The sequence below is a fragment of the Bufo bufo genome, chromosome 2, assembly GCF_905171765.1.
Source record: "Bufo bufo chromosome 2, aBufBuf1.1, whole genome shotgun sequence".
NCBI lineage: Eukaryota > Metazoa > Chordata > Amphibia > Anura > Bufonidae > Bufo > Bufo bufo.
Genome location: NC_053390.1, coordinates 563,958,760 through 563,984,203, shown reverse-complemented (window position 1 = coordinate 563,984,203; position 25,444 = coordinate 563,958,760). Strand labels below are relative to the sequence as shown.

At 41.1% G+C, this 25,444-nt stretch overlaps 1 protein-coding gene across 2 annotated transcripts in view; it reads right to left on the bottom strand.

The window, feature by feature from the left end:
- Nucleotides 1-25,444, bottom strand: part of GRID2 (glutamate ionotropic receptor delta type subunit 2) — a 1,570,293-nt gene that overhangs the window by 327,733 nt on the left and 1,217,116 nt on the right. For both annotated transcript variants that reach the window (XM_040418160.1, XM_040418161.1), the window contains one exon: nt 24,137-24,449. In XM_040418160.1, the coding sequence (XP_040274094.1) occupies nt 24,137-24,449 (313 nt within the window). The remainder of the gene's footprint in view (nt 1-24,136; nt 24,450-25,444) is intronic.

The window sequence follows — 25,444 nt, the reverse complement described above, 5'->3', positions numbered from 1 at the left end:
AGACCGAGCCAACAGCGTAGCAAAAGCAGGAGCAGGGTGCAAAAGCAGAGCAGCCATCGCCAAAACAGTTCACCTGCTACTGGCCACCGTCAACAGGGACCGAGCACACCAAAGGCAGCTTCAAGGAGTTCCCTGGCATGGCACTTCTTCACACAATGTGCTGACGACAAGAACCGAGTGGTTTGCACGCTGTGCCATCAGAGCCTGAAGCGAGGCATTAACGTTCTGAACCTTAGCACAACCTGCATGACCAGGCATCTACATGCGAGACACGGGCTGCAGTGCAGTAAGCACCTTCAAAACCAAGAAAGGGCTCAGGCCCCTCCTGCTCCCTCTTCTGCTGCTGCCTCAGCCTCTTCCTCCGCCTCTGGAGGAACGTTGGCACCTGCCGCCCAGCAAACAGAGTATGTGCCACCAACAACACCACCTCCGTCACCAAGCATCTCCACCATGTCACACGGAAGCGTTCAGCTCTCCATCTCACAAACCTTTGAGAGAAAGCATAAATTCCCACCTAGCCACCCTCGATCCCTTGGCCTGAATGCCAGCATTTCTAAACTGCTGGCCTTTGAAATGCTGTCATTCAGGCTGGTGGAGACGGACAGCTTCAAACAGCTCATGTCGCTTGCTGTCCCACAGTACGTCGTTCCCAGCTGCCACTACTTCTCCAGGAGAGCCGTGCCCTCCCTGCATAACCAAGTATCGGAAAAAATCAAGTGTGCACCGCGCAACGCCATCTGTGGCAAGTTCCACCTAACCACAGATACGTGGACCAGTAAGCACGGTCATGGACGCTATATCTCCCTAACTGCACACTGGGTAAATGCAGTGGCGGCTGGGCCCCAGGCAGAGAGCTGTTTGGCGCATATCCTTCCTTCGCCAAGGATCGCAGGGCATCATTATTTGCCTCCTATTGCCTCCTCTTCCTACTCGGCGTCCTCATCCTCTTCTACCAGCTCCTTATCCGGTCAGCGACAGACCTTCACCACCAACTTCAGCACAGCCAGGGGTAAACGTCAGCAGGCTGTTCTGAAACTAATGTGTTTGGGGGACCACACCGCGCAGGAGTTGTGGCGTGGTATAGAACAACAGACCGACGAGTGGTTGCTACCAGTGGGCCTCAAGCCCGGCCTGGTTGTGTGCGATAATGGGCGAAATCTCGTTGCAGCTGTGGGGCTAGCCGGTTTGACACACATCCCTTGCCTGGCGCATGTGCTGAATTTGGTGGTGCAGAAATTCATTCACAACTACGCCGACATGTCAGAGCTGCTGCATAAAGTACGGGCCGTCTGTGCGCGCTTCCGGCGTTCTCATCCTGCCGCCGCTCGGCTGTCTGCTCTACAGTAGTGATGAGCGGCAGGGGTCATATTCGAATTCGCAATATTTCGCGAATATTCTGTAGAATATTCGTAGAATATTTGCAAATTCGAAGATTCGTTATATTCTACGATTTTTTTTACTCTAAAAATCGGCAAGGTAATGATCGTGTAATATGCGAATTTTCAATTTTTCAAAAACAAAAAACGAATATAGAGCAATTTAGCTAATATAGTGCTATATTCTTTCTTGTCTAATAGTTGTAATTTTTTTCTCATCTGAAGTCCAGATTAGAAAAAAAAAATTACAACTATTAAAAAAAAGATTATAGCACTATACAGGGAGTGCAGAATTATTATGCAAGTTGTATTTTTGAGGATTAATTTTATTATTGAACAACAACCATGTTCTCAATGAACCCAAAAAACTCATTAATATCAAAGCTGAATATTTTTGGAAGTAGTTTTTAGTTTGTTTTTAGTTTTAGCTATTTTAGGGGGATATCTGTGTGTGCAGGTGACTATTACTGTGCATAATTATTAGGCAACTTAACAAAAAACAAATATATACCCATTTCAATTATTTATTTTTACCAGTGAAACCAATATAACATCTCAACATTCACAAATATACATTTCTGACATTCAAAAACAAAACAAAAACAAATCAGTGACCAATATAGCCACCTTTCTTTGCAAGGACACTCAAAAGCCTGCCATCCATGGATTCTGTCAGTGTTTTGATCTGTTCACCATCAACATTGCGTGCAGCAGCAACCACAGCCTCCCAGACACTGTTCAGAGAGGTGTACTGTTTTCCCTCCTTGTAAATCTCACATTTGATGATGGACCACAGGTTCTCAATGGGGTTCAGATCAGGTGAACAAGGAGGCCATGTCATTAGATTTTCTTCTTTTATACCCTTTCTTGCCAGCCACGCTGTGGAGTACTTGGACGCGTGTGATGGAGCATTGTCCTGAATGAAAATCATATTTTTCTTGAAGGATGCAGACTTCTTCCTGTACCACTGCTTGAAGAAGGTGTCTTCCAGAAACTGGCAGTAGGACTGGGAGTTGAGCTTGACTCCATCCTCAACCCGAAAAGGCCCCACAAGCTCATCTTTGATGATACCAGCCCAAACCAGTACTCCACCTCCACCTTGCTGGCGTCTGAGTCGGACTGGAGCTCTCTGCCCTTTACCAATCCAGCCACGGGCCCATCCATCTGGCCCATCAAGACTCACTCTCATTTCATCAGTCCATAAAACCTTAGAAAAATCAGTCTTGAGATATTTCTTGGCCCAGTCTTGACGTTTCAGCTTGTGTGTCTTGTTCAGTGGTGGTCGTCTTTCAGCCTTTCTTACCTTGGCCATGTCTCTGAGTATTGCACACCTTGTGCTTTTGGGCACTCCAGTGATGTTGCAGCTCTGAAATATGGCCAAACTGGTGGCAAGTGGCACCTTGGCAGCTGCACGCTTGACTTTTCTCAGTTCATGGGCAGTTATTTTGCGCCTTGGTTTTTCCACACGCTTCTTGCGACCCTGTTGACTATTTTGAATGAAACGCTTGATTGTTCGATGATCACGCTTCAGAAGCTTTGCAATTTTAAGAGTGCTGCATCCCTCTGCAAGATATCTCACTATTTTTGACTTTTCTGAGCCTGTCAAGTCCTTCTTTTGACCCATTTTGCCAAAGGAAAGGAAGTTGCCTAATAATTATGCACACCTGATATAGGGTGTTGATGTCATTAGACCACACCCCTTCTCATTACAGAGATGCACATCACCTAATATGCTTAATTGGTAGTAGGCTTTTGAGCCTATACAGCTTGGAGTAAGACAACATGCATAAAGAGGACGATGTGGTCAAAATACTCATTTGCCTAATAATTCTGCACGCAGTGTATTAGCTAAATTGCTCTATATTAGTTTTTTTTTTTTTCGAATATTCGCTATATTGCTATAACTTTGTTTTTTCGAATATTCGTAATATTCTTAAACAAGAATATATAGCAATATAGCGAATATTCGAAAAAAAAAATGAATATAGAGCAAAATTCGCAAACAACACTACTACTAAAGTCAAGTATATTGCAGCCTTCTTATTGGCCAACAAGCTAGAAGCAGGGAGGGATCATGTGTACTGATTTAAAAAAAAAAAAAAAACGAATATTCTAAATTACGAGTATATATCACTATATTCAAAATATTCTCGAATTTTCAAAGTACCTATATTCGCGATAAAAATTCAAAATTTGAATATTCGTGATCAACACTACTCTACAGCGTAACTTCGGCCTTCCCGCTCACCGCCTCATATGCGATGTGCCCACCAGGTGGAACTCCACCTTGCACATGCTGGAGAGACTGTGTGAGCAGTAGCAGGCCATAGTGGAGTTTCAGCTGCAGCACGCACAGGTGAGTCGCACTGCGGAACAGCACCACTTCACCACCAATGACTAGGCCTCCATGCGAGGCCTGTGTGCCCTGTTTCGAGTACTCCACCAACATGGCCAGTGGCGATGACGCCGTTATCAGCGTTACAATACCACTTCTATGTCTCCTTGAGAAAACACTAAGGGCGATGATGGAAGAGGATGTGGCACAGGACGAAGAGGAGGAAGAGGGGTCATCTCTAACACTTTCAGGCCAGTCTTTTAGAAGTGGCTCAGAAAGAGGATTTTTGCAACAGCAGAGGCCAGGTACAAACTTGGCCAGCCAGGGCCCACTACTGGAGGACGAGGAGGAGGATGGGGATAAAGCATGTTCACAGCGGAGTGGTATCCAACGCAGCTCGGGCCCATCACTGGTGCGTGGCTGGGGGGATACGGAGGGTTCAGACGATACGCCTCCCACAGAGGACAGCTTGTCCTTACCTCTGGGCAGCCTGGCACACATGAGCGACTACATGCTGCAGTGCCTGCGCAATGACTGCAGAGTTGCCCACATTTTAACGTGTGCTGACTACTGTGTGGCCACCCTGCTGGATCCCCGTTACAAAGACAATGTGCCGTCCTTAATTCCCTCACTGGAGCGTGATCGGAAGATGCGCGACTACAGGCACACGCTGGTAGACGTGCTGCTGAGAGCATTCCCGACTGAGGCCGGGGGACAAGTGGAAGCACAAGGCGAAGGCAGGGGAGGAGGAAGAGGTCGCCAACGCAGCTGTGTCAGCGCCAGCACCTCAGAAGGCAGGGTTAGCATGGCCGACATGTGGAAAAGCTTTGTCACCTGGCCCAACAACCGGCCCCAACTGCTGATAAGGAGCGTGATAGCAGGAGGCAGCATTTGAACAACATGGTGGAACAGTACCTGTTCACACGCCTACACGTACTGACTGATGGTTCTGCCCCATTCAACTTCTGGGTCTCCAAATTGTCCACATGGCCAGAGCTTGCCCTGTATGCCTTGGAGGTGCTGGCTTGCCCTGCAGCCAGTGTACTCTCTGAACGTGTATTTAACACGGCAGGAGGCGTCATGACAGACAGATGCAGCCGCCTGTCCACAGCCAACGTGGACAAGCTCAGGTTCATTAAAATGAACCAGGCTTGGATCCCACAAGACTTGTCTGTACCTTGTGTAGAATAGACATTTAGACCACCATTAAACATACATTCTTGTACTCAAGTCAAGTGCAATGATTCTTTGTTTTATTTTTTTTTATTTGTCCCCATATTTTGGGGGCTACCTACCCCAATAAAAAATAAAAAAAAACATTGTTGGCTACCTCCTCCTCCTCCATTGCTGCCTCCACCTACAACACCACATTCACCGCCTCCTCAACCTCCGACTCCATATCCACCTCCTTCTCTGAGTTGCAGGTTAATAATTTGTAATTTTTAGTTATTTTATTTCATTTTAAGTTATTTCCCTATCTACATTTGTTTGCAGAGCAGTTGCCATGCTCTTAAGCACATTTTACTGCCTTTTACATCCCTCTAGCCTTTTCAAGGACTATTTTAGAGCCATTTTAATTCAAAAAAGTGCTAATTTTAGTGCCCTAAATTGAAAAAATTCTTATTTTCAATTGTGGGGTGACATTTTACCATTTTTGGCGTATACAAACCCCTGCTGTGCCTGGGTGACAGGGGCCTACATCTCTCAAAATCCTCTGTTGTATTGCTGGGTGACATGAACTTCCTTTTGCCGTGAATGAACCCCTGCTCTGCATTGCTGACAGGGGCCTAAATCTCTCAAAATCCTCTGTTGTATTGCTGGGTGACATATCCCCCTTTTGCCTTGAATGAACCCCTGCTGTGCCTGGGTGACAGGGGCCTAAATCTCTCAAAATCCTCTGTTGTATTGCTGGGTGACATGAACCCTCTTTTGAGGTGAATGAACCCCTGCTCTGCATTGCTGACAGGGGCCTAAATCTCTCAAAATCCTCTGTTCTATTGCTGGGTGACATGAACCCCTTTTGCCATGAATGAACCCTTGTTCTGCATTACTGACAGGGGCCTAAATCTCTCAAAATCCTTTGTTGTATTGCTGGGTGACATGAACCCCTTTCGCCGTGAATGCACCCCTGCTCTGCATTGCTGACAGGGGCCTAAATCTCTCAAAATCCTCTGTTCTATTGCTGGGTGACATGAACCCCCTTTGGCCGTGAATGAACCCCTGCTAGGCATTGCTGACAGGGGCCTAAATTTCTCAAAATCCTCTGTTGTATTGCTGGGTGACATGATCCCCCTTTTGCCGTGAATGAACCCATGCTGTGCCTGGGTGACAGGGGCCTAAATCTCTCAAAATCCTCTGTTGTATTGCTGGGTGACATGATCCCCCTTTTGCCGTGAATGAACCCCTGCTCTGCATTGCTGACAGGGGCCTAAATCTCTCAAAATCCTCTGTTCTATTGCTGGGTGACATGAACCCCCTTTTGCCATGAATGAACCCCTGCTCTGCCTGGGTGACAGGGGCCTCAATCTCTCAAAATCATCTGTTCTATTTCTGGGTGACATGTACCCCATTTTGCCGTGCATGAACCCCTGCTCTGAATTGCAGACAGGAAACTAAATTTAGTGAAAACATCTGTTACTGATTGGAAGATGCGCGACTACAAGCGCACGCTGATGATAGCATTCCCACCTGACAGCGGGGGCACAGTGGAAGCACAAGGCGAAGGCAGAGGAGGAGGAAGAGGTCGCCAACGCAGCTGGGGCACCACCAGCACCTGAGAAGGCAGGGTTAGCATGGCCAAAATGTGGAAAAGCTTTGTCAGCCTTGGAGGTGCTGACCTGCCCTGCAGCCAGTGTATAGTGTGAACGTGTGTTTAGTACGGCAGAGAGCATTATCACAGGCCGGAGCCAATGTGGATAAGCTTATGTTTATTAAAATGAACCAGTCATGGATCCCACAGGACTTGTCCGTACCTTGTGCAGAATAGACATTCATACCAGCCTCAACCATCCTTTCTTGTACTCAAGTGCACTTATTCTTAGTTTTATTTTGTTATATGTCCCAATATTTAGGGGGATAACCCAATTTAAATATAAAAAATAACACAAATCAGTGTTGGCTACCTATTCCTCCTTCACCGCCGCTTCCACCTACACCGCCACGTCAACCTACACCGCCACATACACCCATCCACCGCCTCCTCAACCTCCTACTCCTAGATCCAGATTGTTATTTTTAATTTTTCTGTATTTTATGTTATTTTAAGTCATTTCCCTATCCACATTTGTTTGCAGAACAGTTGTCATGCTCTTAAGCACATTTTGATGCCTTTTGCAGCCCTCTAGTCCTTTCCAGGACTATTTTAGAGCCATTTTAGTGCCCAAAAGTTCGGGTCCCCATTGACTTCAATGGGGTTCGGGTTCGGGGTCAAGTTCGGGTCAAGTTCGGGTCCCGAACCCGAACTTTTTTTTCAAGTTTGACCGAACTTGCCAAACATCCAGGTGTCCGCTCAACTCTACTGGAGACGCATAGAGCAGGTGAGAATGAATCTTCTGTTTAAGGGCCATGATGCGGGCACTTAATGAAAAAAAAAAAAATATTTCAGGAAAATCCCTTTATAGCAAATTTTTTCTAAGAGAAATTGCCAATAACTTTAAAATCTTCCAGAATATCCAGTTGTTTAGTACTGGACACAAAAGGGAAGTCGAGTTCATGTGGTACTTTGGAGTATGGTCAATCATGCCAGGACAATTCCCTGAGTCTACAGACAAGCATGCATTGGGAAGCATTAAAAGGACTTTCCATGGTACTTTATGGACAGGTTGCATGCAGAGTAATCCTTATCTGGACAATACACCTGTGCAGGATTTAGGGATTCTGGTAGTCTCCCCATCTATGGTTAAACAGGGATAGTGGATGCTTCCATGTCCCCTTTTTCAAGTTTATTAGATACAACTGGTGTGTTTGTTCATAGGAGCATTAATTATGTTATATGTGGTTTCCACAGTACAGGAACAATGAACACCAGCAGCAGGCCTAAGGCCTAGGTACAAATGAAAACTCTGCATTCCCTATAGTTACACCCCTATAATTTTGTAAGCAGGGGTACTTTGAAGTCTAGACATTTGTGGACATTTGCCTGTTTCCCCTATGCAAAGATATAAACTGCTTACTTTATTTCAATAATACAATGAATTAAACCTGGAAGGTAGTTCAGAAATGAAGCATTGACAACATTCTGGAGAAAATCTTATGAGATTATTAACTATGCATCATCCTTTAAAGTAACTAAAGATATAGCTGGGCACCTCACTCCAATGAGAAGTTTCAAAAATGCATTTCCTTTTTACAAGTTAGTTAAAGGGAATGTGGCATCAGAACATGATCTGTTGTTTAAATCATGTTTTTTATATATACATTTTTTTAGAATTTTGGTGAATTTAGTTTTAATTTTCCATGTCACTGTCTATATTTTAAATAAAATCATAAAATCATGTAATTTGCACACTGGCCACTAGGCCTAAAAAGAAAGACTTCCTGTTCATTGAGAGCAGCCACATGGGCCATAGACACAATGGTCAGGAGGGGACCTCATTGTAGGAGATTTTTGTAGGCCTCCTCTGTGTATCCACAATTCACAATACACAGCTTATCCCTCCTGACCTCTGTACAGATCACAGAGGAGGCCTACAAAAATCTCCTACAATGAGGTCCCCTCCTGACCATTGTGTCTATGGCCCATGTGGCTGCTCTCAATGAACAGGAAGTCTTTCTTTTTAGGCCTAGTGGCCAGTGTGCAAATTACTTGATTTTATGATTTTATTTAAAATATAGACAGTGGTAACTGGTTACTGGTAACTGTAATTCTGCCATTTACATGCACTGACTGAGCTGGCAATTTTCAGAAATTATCCTTCCTGATAATTGCCGGCTCACCAAGGGAGATAATAAGCTGCATTAACATGCAATTTCTTCTACTATATGGGATGAGCGATTGCTAATGCCATCTCTTGTCTTCCTACAGATTCATTGTTTATGGGTAGCAGATCCCTGTTTACAGCTGCCCCAAAAAACGAAATACTGTGCTGCATAAACTATGAATTCTCCCAATAAAGGAACATTTTACTCCTTCATCACATTTACATGGGCCTATTATCGGGAACGAGTGTTGCCAATAATTGGCCCAACATCTGTGTGGTGTAAATCCACCTTGACTTTTCACCACTTATTAGCTAGCTTCCTTTCTTTACAAAAATGCTGCTATTTTTTGTGCATGTTGACACATTTTAAGCCAAGTCCTTCCAGCTATGCTATTAGCTTTTCCTTGTCTAGTAAGACAAAAACTGTCTAAAACACAAAATAAATATGATGCAAGGCATGTACACCTTTTTTTGGTAAACAAAAATAAGCCAGAATTCTGCCAATTGAACTGAGTAAATTTCCCCCAATATGTTTTGTTTAAAGCCTGTAAACTATGGAAAAACATGGGTGTGTAGGAGCTTTATACACAAAGCTATAGCACTAATTGTATTTTGGAATTTGTTTAATTTTTTATTTATTTATTTTATATGAATGGGAGCAATACAAGCTTGTAAAAGTGTACACATGCCTTAGATGTATAATGTGTATGAGGGTGGGAGGATATCAGACCATACATCTTAAAAATGTTCCCTCCAATTTTAGCTCTGCAAAGTCAGAACGGTCCTGACCTAATGTTACTTGTCTGCATCCTGAAGGTTCAGCTCTACAGGTCTGTAAGATCTACGGTAAGTTTTCCAAGAAAATTTGTGCACATAACCACATCAATTCACTGTTGCCTCCTGAAATCAGGACTCAGAAAAGATCTTGCAGGCAAACTGAGCTAACTTTGAATATTATACTGTTATATCTAAACACTATATTACACATCTCTATGCTACACTATGTAGTAATATGTTTTGGATTGATAGACACACTAACTTACTAACTTTACTAATTGCTTGCAAAAAAGTGTATCTAAAAGTCCAAAAACAATTGTATATATGGAATAACCCTTTAGAGTTATCCAGTTTTTCAAGCATTTGCCTTCTTATACGGGAGAAAGAATATTTAGAATTTGATTTATGGCTAAAGGCATCATGGGTGTAAGGACATTAGTCTTTGGCTAATGATTTGATAATATGGCTTGAACTTAGAATGCACTTCTTGACAGTTAATGAAGGTCCAAAGTTCTTCCCATTATAATAATATGAGCAATACCTGGTGTACACCAATTTTATGCTATTAATTTTGTAACGTTTATTTTTCAGCATAGGTAACATGCTAACTTGACTCTTGGGGTCAGAATTATTACAGTGATACCAACCGTTTTTCTACTTTTGCACAATAAAAACCCCATAAACTCGCATAACTCAGAACTTTTGTATTCTTCTTATGGTGCTGTGTCAGGGCTTGATTTCTGTGGGATGACTTATACTTTTCATTGGTATAATTTTGGGGTCGATAACACTTTTTGATTGCTTTTTATTAATTTTTTTGGTGGCGAATAGCCAAAAAACAGCAATTCTGGCAAGGTCAGAATTCAAATCAAGGCTGATTAGTACAAACGAGGTGTGAACGAGGCCATCCAAGCAAAAATGGAGAAGCCCAGCTTGAATAGAGGCGGGGGGGTTAGACATCTATTGTCTGCCACATACAATGCTGTCCTGACACCTTTTTCTGGGAGGTCATTATCACCTACTGACTCCAATTAGGATAATGGTATCAACACCTTTGACCCCCATTGCTGGGTGTAATGACCTCTGACCCCATGCTGGGTATAATTACCAGATGTTCATTCAGTTACATATTTATTCCCAGAGAATTCTTGTACAGTCACTCAGAATTGAGAAAGCTCGTTGGATGAACGAGTGAAGCATTTTCAAGAAATCTACAGTAAGTCCAGTTGCCTTGATTTATTATTTACAGCTATACCATGACCTGGATAAATGAGAACCTTCACAGACAATTCTGGCATTGTTTGCTTGGAGTTTCTTTTACTGATTTTACAGTGCAGGATGAATTACGTGATAGTTGTATAGTGCAGGTCGTTATGGACATGGCAATACCAAATATGTTAAGGGGATTTCATTTTTGCAACTTTTTTCATTGAAAAGTATTTTTTCAATGGAAAAGGTGCATTTTCTAACTTGGAGGTTTTTTTTGCGTCTAGAGGAAAGAAGGTTTCTACACAAACTCTTTACGGTAAGAGCAGTGAGACTATGGAACTCTCTGCCTCAGGAGGTGGTGATGATGAATTCACTAAAAGAGTTCAAGAGGGACCTGGATTTATTTCTGGAGTGTCATAATATTATTTTCCTTCACAATATGGGAGTGTCTGGATTACAGAAACTTAGGGTGAGTTGTGCAAAACTTTAGGTTTTTTTCTAGGTATAAAATTAATTTAAAATCAAACATTATAGAACTAACATATAATTAACTGGGCATTTTTACATTGTTATTTCAAAAAATTACTTTCATTTTAGGTAAGATTGTATTAGAATCTGGTTTGATTAACAGAAATTTTGGAATATCAGTTTAGAAATAATTTTAATGAGTAATAAGTATGAGACAATTGAATGTTTAACCTCTATTCAGCATGCTCATATTCCAATTTTCTGCATCGCTTCTTTTTCACATCTTACTCAAACAGTATTTTGTTGTGAAATTAATTTTCATTAAACAAAGCTAGAGTTTTTTTTTTTGTAATTATCTCACAAAAATGAAGGTGGCAGCATAACATTTTCTGTATGTAATTCTAATATGAGAAGTAGTATCGGATGCCTCAAAAAATCATTAAATATAGTTAAATACCATATGGAAACGTTACTGAAGTCTATGTAAGTTAGACATGTAGAACTTTATTAGGATTTTGTAATAAATCTTAAATATAACATAACATAACACTAAAATTTTCAATTTTATATATGGAATTAAACTACTGTAGATAAGAAGTTAATCACCAACAAATAGAAGGCAAATCCTGTATTACCACCCCAGAGCTGCATTTAAACTTCAGCAGTCTTCAGAATTCAAAGCCATATTCACACACTATGAATTCTGTCCACAACAGATTCCATAACAGATTTGCAGGCATTTCAATGGCAATGTATGTGAATGGGCAATTTTATACATCAGTCACGTGCTTTAGAAAAAAAAAAGAGAGAATAATGACTTTGCTATATCATACAGATTTTTGCAGATTTCCATACTAAAACCCAAATATTAGCTCAATCAATCTTTAATGTAGATTGCTCACTTGTTGGTCCAAGCTTTTGCTGTGGATCATCAGAACATTTTTTTAATTTGCTTAGTGCAAATATTGATTATCAGGTCAGGTTTCTGCATACAGTTTTGGAATCCAAAATCCGAAGTGGAGAGGAAATATTAAAGACAGATACAGTTTCTACTCCTTTTTTATATGCAGTTCTGGTTTTTGCCTCCAAAACTGCATCAGGAAACCTGACCATGTGGCCTACCCTAAGGGTATGTCTACAGAGGACAGATACACTGCAGATTTTACAAGTGGAAAATCTTGAGTATATTACACTTTGTGTTGAGAGAAGTTATAGAAAATTTGATTTGGCTTGTTCTCTGAATTTTACGAGAAATGACTAATCTAACTTGGTCATGAAGCGCATTTCTTTCTAAATAGATGGCACAATGACAGGGAACAGCGATTACGTGCCCCCCCTCATTGTACCCCACAGATGCCATGTTTATTGCTGATCGCGGCATCTGACATTAACCACCTCCGGACCGCCTAACGCAGGATCGCGTTCCGGAGGTGGCAGCCCTGCGCACAGTCACGCATATACGCGTCATCTCGCGAGACGCGAGACTTCCTGTGAACGCGCGCACACAGGCGCGCGCGCTCACAGGAACGGAAGGTAAGAGAGTTGATCTCCAGCCTGCCAGCGGCGATCGTTCGCTGGCAGGCTGGAGATGTGTTTTTTTTAACCCCTAACAGGTATATTAGACGCTGTTTTGATAACAGCGTCTAATATACCTGCTACCTGGTCCTCTGGTGGTCCCCTTTGTTTGGATCGACCACCAGAGGACACAGGTAGCTCAGTAAAGTAGCACCAAGCACCACTACACTACACTACACCCCCCCCGTCACTTATTAACCCCTTATTAGCCCCTGATCACCCCTAATCACCCCTGATCACCCCATATAGACTCCCTGATCACCCCCCTGTCATTGATTACCCCCCTGTCATTGATCAACCCCCTGTAAAGCTCCATTCAGACGTCCGCATGATTTTTACGGATCCACTGATAGATGGATCGGATCCGCAAAACGCATCCGGACGTCTGAATGAAGCCTTACAGGGGCGTGATCAATGACTGTGGTGATCACCCCATATAGACTCCCTGATCACCCCCCTGTCATTGATTACCCCCCTGTCATTGATTACCCCCCTGTAAAGCTCCATTCAGACGTCCGCATGATTTTTACGGATCCACTGATAGATGGATCGGATCCGCAAAACGCATCCGGACGTCTGAATGAAGCCTTACAGGGGCATGATCAATGACTGTGGTGATCACCCCATATAGACTCCCTGATCACCCCCCTGTAAAGCTCCATTCAGATGTCCGCATGATTTTTACGGATGCACTGATACATGGATCGGATCCGCAAAACGCATCCGGTCGTCTGAATGAAGCCTTACAGGGGCATGATCAATGACTGTGGTGATCACCCCCCTGTCATTGATTACCCCCCTGTAAAGCTCCATTCAGATGTCCGCATGATTTTTACGGATGCACTGATAGATGGATCGGATCCGCAAAACGCATCCGGACGTCTGAATGAAGCCTTACAGGGGCATGATCAATGACTGTGGTGATCACCCCATATAGACTCCCTGATCACCCCCCTGTCATTGATTACCCCCCTGTCATTGATTACCCCCCTGTAAAGCTCTATTCAGACGTCCGCATGATTTTTACGGATGCACTGATAGATGGATCGGATCCGCAAAACGCATCCGGACGTCTGAATGAAGCCTTACAGGGGCGTGATCAATGACTGTGGTGATCACCCCATATAGACTCCCTGATCACCCCCCTGTCATTGATTACCCCCCTGTAAAGCTCCATTCAGACGTCCGCATGATTTTTACGGATGCACTGATAGATGGATCGGATCCGCAAAACGCATCCGGACGTCTGAATGAAGCCTTACAGGGGCATGATCAATGACTGTGGTGATCACCCCATATAGACTCCCTGATCACCCCCCTGTCATTGATTACCCCCCTGTCATTGATTACCCCCCTGTAAAGCTCCATTCAGATGTCCGCATGATTTTTACGGATGCACTGATAGATGGATCGGATCCGCAAAACGCATCCGGACGTCTGAAAGAAGCCTTACACGGGCGTGATCAATGACTGTGGTTATCACCCCATATAGACTCCCTGATCACCCCCCTGTCATTGATCACCCCCCTGTCATTGATCAACCCCCCTGTCATTGATCAACCCCCCTGTCATTGATCAACCCCCCTGTCATTGATCACCCCCCTGTCATTGATCACCCCCCTGTCATTGATCACCCCTCTGTAAGGCTCCATTCAGATATTTTTTTGGCCCAAGTTAGCGGAATTTATTTATTTTTTTCTTACAAAGTCTCATATTCCACTAACTTGTGTCAAAAAATAAAATCTCACATGAACTCACCATACCCCTCACGGAATCCAAATGCGTAAAATTTTTTAGACATTTATATTCCAGACTTCTTCTCACGCTTTAGGGCCCCTAGAATGCCAGGGCAGTATAAATACCCCAGATGTGACCCCATTTCGGAAAGAAGACACCCCCAGGTATTCCATGAGGGGCATATTGAGTCCATGAAAGATTGAAATTTTTGTCCCAAGTTAGCGGAACGGGAGACTTTGTGAGAAAAAAATTAAAAATATCAATTTCCGCTAACTTGTGCCAAAAAAAAAAAAATTCTATGAACTCGCCATGCCCCTCATTGAATACCTTGGGGTGTCTTCTTTCCAAAATGGGGTCACATGTGGGGTATTTATACTGCCCTGGCATTCTAGGGGCCCCAAAGCGTGAGAAGAAGTCTGGTATCCAAATGTCTAAAAATGCCCTCCTAAAAGGAATTTGGGCACCTTTGCGCATCTAGGCTGCAAAAAAGTGTCACACATCTGGTATCGCCGTACTCAGGAGAAGTTGGGGAATGTGTTTTAGGGTGTCATTTTACATATACCCATGCTGGGTGAGAGAAATATCTTGGTCAAATGCCAACTTTGTATAAAAAAATGGGAAAAGTTGTTTTTTGCCAAGATATTTCTCTCACCCAGCATGGGTATATGTAAAATGACACCCCAAAACACATTCCCCAACTTCTCCTGAATACGGCGATACCACATGTGTGACACTTTTTTGCAGCCTAGGTGGGCAAAGGGGCCCATATTCCAAAGAGCACCTTTAGGATTTCACAGGTCATTTACCTACTTACCACACATTAGGGCCCCTGGAAAATGCCAGGGCAGTATAACTACCCCACAAGTGACCCCATTTTGGAAAGAAGACACCCCAAGGTATTCCGTGAGGGGCATGGCGAGTTCCTAGAATTTTTTATTTTTTGTCACAAGTTAGTGGAAAATGCTTATTTTTTTTTTTTTTTCATACAAAGTCTCATATTCCACTAACTTGTGACAAAAAATAAAAAGTTCCATGAACTCACTATGCCCATCAGCGAATACCTTGGGGTCTCTTCTTTCCAAAATGGGGTCACTTGTGGGGTAGTTATACTGCCCTGGCATTCTAGGGGCCCAAATGTGTGGTAAGGAGTTTGAAATCAAATTCTGTAAAAAATGACCTGTGAAATCCGAAAGGTGCTCTTTTGAATATGGGCCCCTTTGCCCACCTAGGCTGCAAAAAAGTGTCACACATCTGGTATCTCCGTAATCGGGAGAAGTTGGGGAATGTGTTTTGGGGTGTCATTTTACATATACCCATGCTGGGTGAGAGAAATATCTTGGCAAAAGACAACTTTTCCCATTTTTTTATACAAAGTTGGCATTTGACAAAGATATTTATCTCACCCAGCATGGGTATATGTAAAAAGACACCCCAAAACACATTCCTCAACTTCTCCTGAATACAGAGATACCAGATGTGTGACACTTTTTTGCAGCCTAGGTGGGCAAAGGGGCCCACATTCCAAAGAGCACCTTTCGGATTTCACAGGTCATTTACCTACTTACCACACATTTGGGCCCCTAGAATGCCAGGGCAGTATAACTACCCCACAAGTGACACCATTTTGGAAAGAAGAGACCCCAAGGTATTCGCTGATGGGCATAGTGAGTTCATGGAAGTTTTTATTTTTTGTCACAAGTTTGTGGAATATGAGACTTTGTATAAAAAAAAAAAAAAAAAAAAATCATCATTTTCCACTAACTTGTGACAAAAAATAAAAAATTCTAGGAACTCGCCATGCCCCTCACGGAATACCTTGGGGTGTCTTCTTTCCAAAATGGGGTCACTTGTGGGGTAGTTATACTGCCCTGGTATTCTAGGGGCCCAAATGTGTGGTAAGGAGTTTGAAATCAAATTCAGGAAAAAATGAGGAGTGAAATCCGAAAGGTGCTCTTTGGAATATGGGCCCCTTTGCCCACCTAGGCTGCAAAAAAGTGTCACACATCTGGTATCCCCGTACTCAGGAGAAGTTGAGGAATGTGTTTTGGGGTGTCTTTTTACATATACCCATGCTGGGTGAGATAAATATCTTGGTCAAATGACAACTTTGTATAAAAAAATGGGAAAAGTTGTCTTTTGCCAAGATATTTCTCTCACCCAGCATGGGTATATATAAAATGACACCCCAAAACACATTCCCCACCTTCTCCTGAGTACGGAGATACCAGATGTGTGACACTTTTTTGCAGCCTAGGTGGGCAAAGGGGCCCATATTCCAAAGAGCACCTTTCGGATTTCACAGGTCATTTTTTACAGAATTTGATTTCAAACTCCTTACCACACATTTGGGCCCCTAGAATGCCAGGGCAGTATAACTACCCCACAAGTGACCCCATTTTGGAAAGAAGACACCCCAAGGTATTTGCTGATGGGCATAGTGAGTTCATAGAACTTTTTATTTTTTGTCACAAGTTAGTGGAATATGAGACTTTGTAAGAAAAAAAAAAAAAAATAAATAAATCATCATTTTCCGCTAACTTGTGACAAAAAATAAAAAGTTCTATGAACTCACTATGCCCATCAGCGAATACCTTAGGGTGTGTACTTTCAGAAATGGGGTCATTTGTGGGGTGTTTGTACTGTCTGGGCATTGTAGAATCTCAGGAAACATGACAGGTGCTCAGAAAGTCAGAGCTGCTTCAAAAAGCGGAAATTCACATTTTTGTACCATAGTTTGTAAACGCTATAACTTTTACCCAAACCATTTTTTTTTTACCCAAACATTTTTTTTTTATCAAAGACATGTAGAACTATAAATTTAGAGCAAAATTTCTATATGGATGTCGTTTTTTTTGCAAAATTTTACAACTGAAAGTGAAAAATGTCATTTTTTTGCAAAAAAAATCGTTAAATTTCGATTAATAACAAAAAAAGTAAAAATGTCAGCAGCAATGAAATACCACCAAATGAAAGCTCTATTAGTGAGAAGAAAAGGAGGTAAAATTCATTTGGGTGGTAAGTTGCATGACCGAGCAATAAACGGTGAAAGTAGTGTAGGTCAGAAGTGTAAAAAGTGGCCTGGTCTTTCAGGGTGTTTAAGCACTGGGGGCTGAGGTGGTTAATAAGTCTGTAATAAAAAATGAAGTCAAACATTTGATCGCAAAGAGCCTGCGCCACCATCTTAATTTAAGAGCCACTGCAAAATCTAGCATGGCACGAGATGACGGCATCATACGTCACCAAGCACAGGATTTTGCACGGGATCTTCAATCAAGATGGCGGCAGTTGACTCTTTGAATTCAAATGGATATATCTATATACCTTTTGTGCAAAACAAACCAGTGCTTCTTTTTTTCCATTTTGCACATTTTTAAATTTCAAAACACATAACACATCTGACAGTGCAGCTTGTTTTTAAAGAGTTGTTTGTTACCCCTGACAACCATGGGTTTACCTTTAGCCATAAATGTCATTGTCACTTTGACATTACTAATGCTGTCTTGGCTTTAAGGATCTTGAAAGAGGTTATATAAAGTACTAGGAGACGTCAGAGTGTTATACATGAATTTGTAGGACAATCTGAGCACTTTCTATTGGGTCCAATTTATTTGTACCCAAATTGAATCTGCCTACTGATTTGTTCAAATCCCACCCAAAACGAATTTCAAAAGATTTGCTCATTTTATTTATACTGTATTACAAAGTAATATATTGCATTAGACTTCATAGTGTCATATAAAACTTTTCAGGGAAATCTGAGAACTTTCGGTTGGGTCCAATTGTTTTGTACCCAAATACAATCTGCCTACCAATTAGTTCAAATCTGACCCAAAATGAATTTCAAGAAATTTGCTCATCTTTGTTTCTAATTCATTACAATGTAATTGTTACGGACGTACCAAGACTTATGGAAGTTCCCGCGACAGGAAGCAGGAGATCTGTGAGACTGGCAAATGTGGTTTTATCTGATATGTTTTCCTTTTGGATCAAATGACGTCTGTGTTGTTTCTGGTGCTTACCACACCTTCTTACCCCAGGTGAGGATATTGTGGTCATTTTTCCTTATCTATTTATTGTTGTTTGACCCACTATGCTATGCGGTTTATAGCTTCTGTTGGACTTGTGGATAGCTTGTGTTTGGTTCTCGGATGAGTTCCTGGTGCTACCAAAGCTTAATTGAAGACAAGTGTTTCCTTTCCCTTTTGTATTTTGTTCATATACTGTATTCGTGTGTGTTGCCTTTCCCTGTTGTTTGTCATTAGGCCTGAGGGAGACTCCTGTTCGTCCTTCACTTTGGAGAAACAGGTAGACTCAGTCCTGACATTAGTTCCAGGGTCCTATAGGGTGAGATAGGATTCTAGGTATTCGGTGTATGAACTTGCCTAACGTGTCCATCTTCCTTCCCTAGTTTCCAGGCATTATTCTAGTATCCCCTTTGCCTCCTATTCTCAGTGTGATGTTTTCCTCCCACACATAAGCATGACAGCAATGTATTAGGGTTTTCAGGCCTCTTGAGAATAGGAAGTGGCCAGAGTGAAAGATCTCAGGATTTTTTTTAAAAATATAGATAATGACATGAAAAAACAATAAGCGCCAAAATATTATTAACATTAAATATATACCATATAATTGACATGTAGATGTCTGTTATATAGCAAAAGGAATATTATCAGGCAGTCTATTTGACTAAGCTAACATTGACCTTATTATCTGTGGAACAATCCTTTCTGGTTGCCTAATTTACATGCTAGCTGAGTAGCAGTGGCATCAGCATTATTAAATTAGGAAATTTCACACATACACACATCAATCATTCTTTTGAGAAAAATGATGTATAAATAAATTAACATTTGCGGAGTGCTGTTAGGCATATTCATGAAGCCCCCTACCAAGATATAAAGAGCTAATAAATGGGAAAAATGTACAAAACCCCTGAAAAAGCTCAATATTCCCAATAGTGAAGCATATCACTGTGTGTCCCACAAGAATACATATCAATCCGCTCAGCTCCTTCTGCTCTATAACATGCTGCCAGCAGATTGCACTTTATTTCCATGTTGACAGGTCCTTTTTTAAGTCTATACAAATCATTTGAGCATTTAACAAATGTTTTCAATTTTTATTTTTTTATTTTGATGACTCCTTTCTTCTGAAACTTGAAGGGCATCCCCCATCACTGACCATGTTCCTAGCATAGTATCGGCATGCAGGTTGGGGGACCCGCATTTAAACAGAAAAAAATTATATTACATTTTTAGACATCAGTGCCGATAGTTTAATGATGCATATTACTAGCTGCTTGCGAACATTGTTACCAGCATATGTGCAGCTAGTAATATTAACTGGCCAATACCTTTAATATATTTCATGGATCATAATTACTAGTGAGTAGAACAATATAAATGGGTACTCTATGATGAGCGATTGAAAAGCAAGGGGTCAATATATTGTGCTTGCATAGGGGTCCTCTGCCATTTCTATCGCCCCCTGCTTGAAAGCGTTTAGTATGGTGCTATGCATCATGGCCCGGAGTCGCTACTTGAGTGCCCAACAGGCAATTACAACCCCTGCCTGGATAAAAGATTTTGTAGAAAGTAGAGATAGGTTTTAAAGAGGACATGTAACCTCTCCTAACATATCAGTTTAAGCAACTACTTACATTCCTCATGCAATACCAATTCTGGACCATCTATTCTTATGACTCTATGTTGTGCTATTCCTATATTATTCCTGCCTGGTTTATAATAAAGTCTGCAGTAAAGGTACTGCTGGGTGTTACCAGTAGCCGATGTGTCTGACTCTGTCCAATCAGTGCTGCTAGTGGCAGATTGTGCAGGGACACCACCCAGACTGATAACACTCATCTGGACCTTTACTGCAAGTTTTTGGCAATTCATTCATAAACTTCTAGCAGAAATAATAAAAGAATAGCACAACATAGAGCCATAAGAACAGATGCTCCGGAATTGTTATTATATGGGGATTGCAAGTAGTTACTACAACAGACATGTCTGGAGAGGTGACAGGAACTCTTTAAGGTGGATATGTCATCAAAATATGCTCAGCATATTATCCTAACAGGTCTGTTATCGGAATCAATACAAAAAATATTGTGCTATTTGGGTATCAAAGAATGCATTATTATTCATTGTTATTCATTATTATGAGTCTGCTATAATTTACAGTGATGTGATGAATGCTACCTTATCTAGTGCTGTTCAAACATTTGTTACAATTAGGGATGAGCAGATTGACATCGGATGAAACATCCGAAGTTGATTCACATAAAACTTTGTTCTAATACTGTACTGGGCAGGAGCTCCGTACAGTAGTAGAATCTATTGGCTCCGATGAGCCGAAGTTATTGTTTTGCGAAGTCTCGCAAGACTTTGCGCAATAACTTCATACATTAATTTGTACTGTTAAAAACCATTTCCCGAACTTGGGTTCGGTTCCAAGGTACCACTTCGGTAACTTCGGCTCATCGGAGCCAATACATTCTAATACTGTACGGAGCTCCTGCTCCGTACAGTATTAGAATGATGCTTTATGCGAATCGACTTTGGATGTTTCATCCGAAGTCGATTAGCTCATCCCTAGTTACAATGTATCAGCATAAGTAATCCTATATGAGCTATACATAGCAGGAGTGGCACAGTGGTACAGGTTTATCAATATTACAGAGTAACTTTATAACTATAGACTATATATAATCTTCTAAAAGCAATACTGTTTGCACTGTGTTTGGTAGAAAAGCTATTGACAGTGATATTTTGCAACACAGAAGTCTAAGAAGACTCAGGCAAGTGAAAAAAAAAAAAGCTTTAACTCCGGAGACAAAAAAAATGCAATTATCATGCGTGTCTGTCACTTTTAGTTATTCTACTATTCCCATGTGGTCTTTGGTCAGTAAACAGTAGAGATTTAGCAAATAAAGTTTGTGTTACATTTAAACTGAAAGTGAAATATTAGATGACAATGCTAATGAAAGGATTTCAATACCACACTGATATTTGGTAGCCTAATGGGACTTTATGATTAGATCTCTTCACTAGACAGTACAGTTCTCAGAGTAGTTGTCCTATTTCATTTTCTGTCGTTTGTTTCCCTCAGACTGAACTGTCATATTTCAGATTATAACCCTGCTGTTATCTTTTCTCATATCAGATAAACATGAAGAATAAATGAAGAAAAGAAACAATTATGTTAGGATTGAACCTTCCAGTAAACACCTTTGAGGTATAGCCAGTGAAGGTTTTGCAATTCCAAATCCATCGACACGAAGAAGGTAGAAATATTTTACAAACGGCATCCTTTTTAGATTAAATAAAGGTTTTCTCATATATGATAACAACTTTCTATCCATTCAAAAAGATGGCATTTAAGAGAACCCATCACTATGATACAGTTAATAAAATAAGGGCATCAGTATGTAACAGTAAATATTGTTTAGGACTCCATTGTTTCGTCAGACTCAAAGACTCAGATATCCTTCTGGACTCCATTACTTCTTAGGATTCAGGCATGGTACCACATGATCCATCTCAGTCAATCTATCAGTCAGAATCTGACTCCTCTCATGCTAGTGCACGGACCCCAGGGGCTGGATTTAGTTTGGATAACTTTTGTCTACACAGTATGTACTACAATTTTGTTGAAAAGAGTCTCCTAGTTAGTTATAGTACAAAATAGCTTTGAATTATAACCATGTGAAGCTGTAATAGACTGCAAAATACTAAATCTACCAACATAAATCCCCCTTCCAATTCCTAAATAGTGCCATAGCTGGGAATATTTGCCTTTTAGGATCCTGGGAAAGCTGGGCTACCACCATGTGGATCTGTAATAGCCTATGCAATATTAAATCTACCAAGACAAATTCCCCTCCCCACTATTACAACCATGTGGAACTGTAATAGACAACAGAATACTAAATCTACCAAGATATAGCCCATCCCCTCTCTAAAATATATAAAAATACAACCCTAACAGCAGTGTGTATCACAATATATCATATCTTCCTCTAGTAATAGGCATTATTAACCAAGCATCTAAAGCTGTGTTCACATTATATTTGTGCCCTACATTTAATGTATACACATGACATATATGTTGAATAGCTACTTCAGCTGGATGTCATACAGTGACGTTTGCTGAAGATGCTAGAAAAATGGACTGTTGTCAGGCACTGATGGAGATAGAGTCTGGATGTGTGGTCTTTTAAAAAAAAACAAAAAACGGAGAGAACTGCAACTCCCCGCATGTCCAGTGTATTATGGGGCACCAGTGGCCATTACATGGAGAGGGATATAAGAGGACAGAACTACAACTCCCATCTTGGGCAGACTTATGGGGCATCAGCAGCCATTACATGGAGAGGGATATAAGAGGACAGAACTACAACTCCCATCATTTCTAGGATGTTATTATGGACTATTAGAGGAACTTACAGGGAACAAGTATTAGGAACTACAACTCCTAGTAATTGACAACTTAAAAAGGAAGCACTAACCTCACACACACAGCACACTCAGGTCCTTACAGGTCCTCCACCACTTCTCTGCACAGATGATCTCTGTCTCAGTAGGTAAAATGAGGTGAAATATTGGCTGGAGTGGAATGAGCAATTTGAAAAGGTTGTCAGACAGATGATAGATCTCAAGGGAGTGGGAAAGAAAAGGGCTGGGGGAACATATATCACTGCAGGCAGACCAATCAGTCAGTGTGGTTTAGTTCCACCCCTCTCCAGAACTTCCTGTTCAGTGTGTGTGTTATGCCAGGCTCCTTCACTTAGCTGTTCTGTAGCCGAAGATGGAAAAGGACTTGGAGAAAGACAAAGTCCTTTGTCTGCAAGATCTCTCCTAAACTGCTTATGACATCTGTAGACAGCTGTATGTACTCTATGGATAAATGCATTTGTGCGATTTATGTTTTTTCAGGGTTTAGTTCTACTTTAAGATACAGTTTTCAAATTCAGTTCTTATGTTACACTCATTAAATGGCTATTTATGTAAATCTAATTAGAAAAGTGCTGATATGTAGATATAGACTGTACTATAATGAAGATTGAGCTGACAATTTAAGATGGCATGTCTGTCAATATCAATAAAACTACAATATCTACGTTCTTCATATTTTGTGTGTGAAACTGCAGCAGGCACACTTACTAATCCGCACCTTGGTGTCCCAACATTTTATTAGAATAGTGATCACTCTATTATAAAATGGATCTCCATTGAGTATGCCAAGAAAGTGAGAATGGTGGGCGCCCAACCATTGGGAAGCCCACTGATCCCTGGAACATTAGACTCTTTCTAATAGCTACCTGAAGCTTTGATGTACAGTGAAATTTAATGCATGGCCACTTCTTAGCATAATGTTAAGTTTCTGATTGCACATATTATTGTATTCTATTTTCTTTATATGATTATTATTTCCCTATATGATTATTATGTATAATGATAATCACCTGCTATATTTCCCAATGAGGACAATGAGGTATGACTACACAGTGATATCTATTCAGATATTTACCCTATTGTGAGTCCAAAGATTTCAGATTTTTTTCATATAGATGGTATAGAAATGATCATCAAAATTATTAGCCTAGAACATACAGGTATGTTCAATGGTAAAATTAAATTCAAGCAATTGCCATTTTCTGCTGGCAAATTAACTTTAAATAGTGAGAAGACTATAGACTAAGTTTTTTTTTTAATTTTAAAGTAATTAAAATGTACCTTGTTGAACAAAGGATCCATACACGAACCACATGGAGTTGTAAAGTGTTGTAGAGGTCATAGATCCCATCTGCAAGCGTGGAGGATTAAGCCAATTCAATAGGTAGACCAGAAGTCCTACTAATAAAACAGTTCCAGCGATACAGGCCCACAGAGACAGATCAAATGGTGCCAAGCAAGCAAACATGTCCACCGTTTTCTCTGCTTTTTTCAACAGAACTCCCACTGAGTAATCCATATAGCGAGTTGTGAAGTCTACTACATTCTCTCGGTCAGGTGTGATAGTCAAGGCAGAAATCCCCATGTCAGCTCTCTTGATAAAAAGAAAACAACATAAAACATATTAATCTATTGTTTGCAACAATGGAAAAGAATCACACTAATAAAAACAAAACAAAACATGAATAGGTGTGTTACACTAACGATAATTGTTTTGACATCTTTGAATTATATAGTTTGAAATGTTGAATAAAATTCACTGTACAACTATCAAAACAATATAACAATTATTAGTTGACTCTTTAAAGAGTATGTTCATCTTCTGGGGGCCTTTCAACCACTGAAGTGACAGGTCCTGAGCAGGGAAACATATTTACATACTCCGCGCCACTGGATTTCAGATCCTTCAGTCCCCCACCATCATTGTCTCCCTCTGATCTCTATGTGTCAACTTCCTGTTTTACATAGGTCAAATGGCCTCTGCAGCCAATGACTGACTGACGTGGCCCTCATGGATCAAGTGACACATTGATGTGATACATAGGGCACATTTCACCACCACTGACAGTCATTTGCTTCAGTGGCCATGTGACCTGTGTGTCAAACAGGAATTTGATATGGGCAGACTGGAGGGAGGCAGTGTTGGCGGTGAACCAAAGACGACGGAACCCGTGGAGAGAAGGTAAGTATGTTTCTCTTTATAGGTCTAGACTATGTGAGGGTGGGGTCTGTCAGAAAGGCCCCTGAAGATGAACACCGCCTTTAAGTTACCATAAAATAAATCAAGATATATGTTTTGAAAACTGGTTCCATAAACAAATACACTATTACTTTAAATGCAAGTATATAGTACACCTTGACTTCTGACTTCTACAGTTGTGATCTATATGAAAAATAATTAAAATATGCCACCCTTATTTTCCTTGTCTTTCCTGAGCTTGAACAATTGGTAATGAGAACTTATTGAGCTATTCAAGTTGGAATGTTAACTATGTTCTGTATTGACTTCCAGGCCCTAAAAGAGACCAATTTACCAGCCTCTAGCTAAGCATTATTAGACACAAGCAATTTTTTATGATAATATACTAC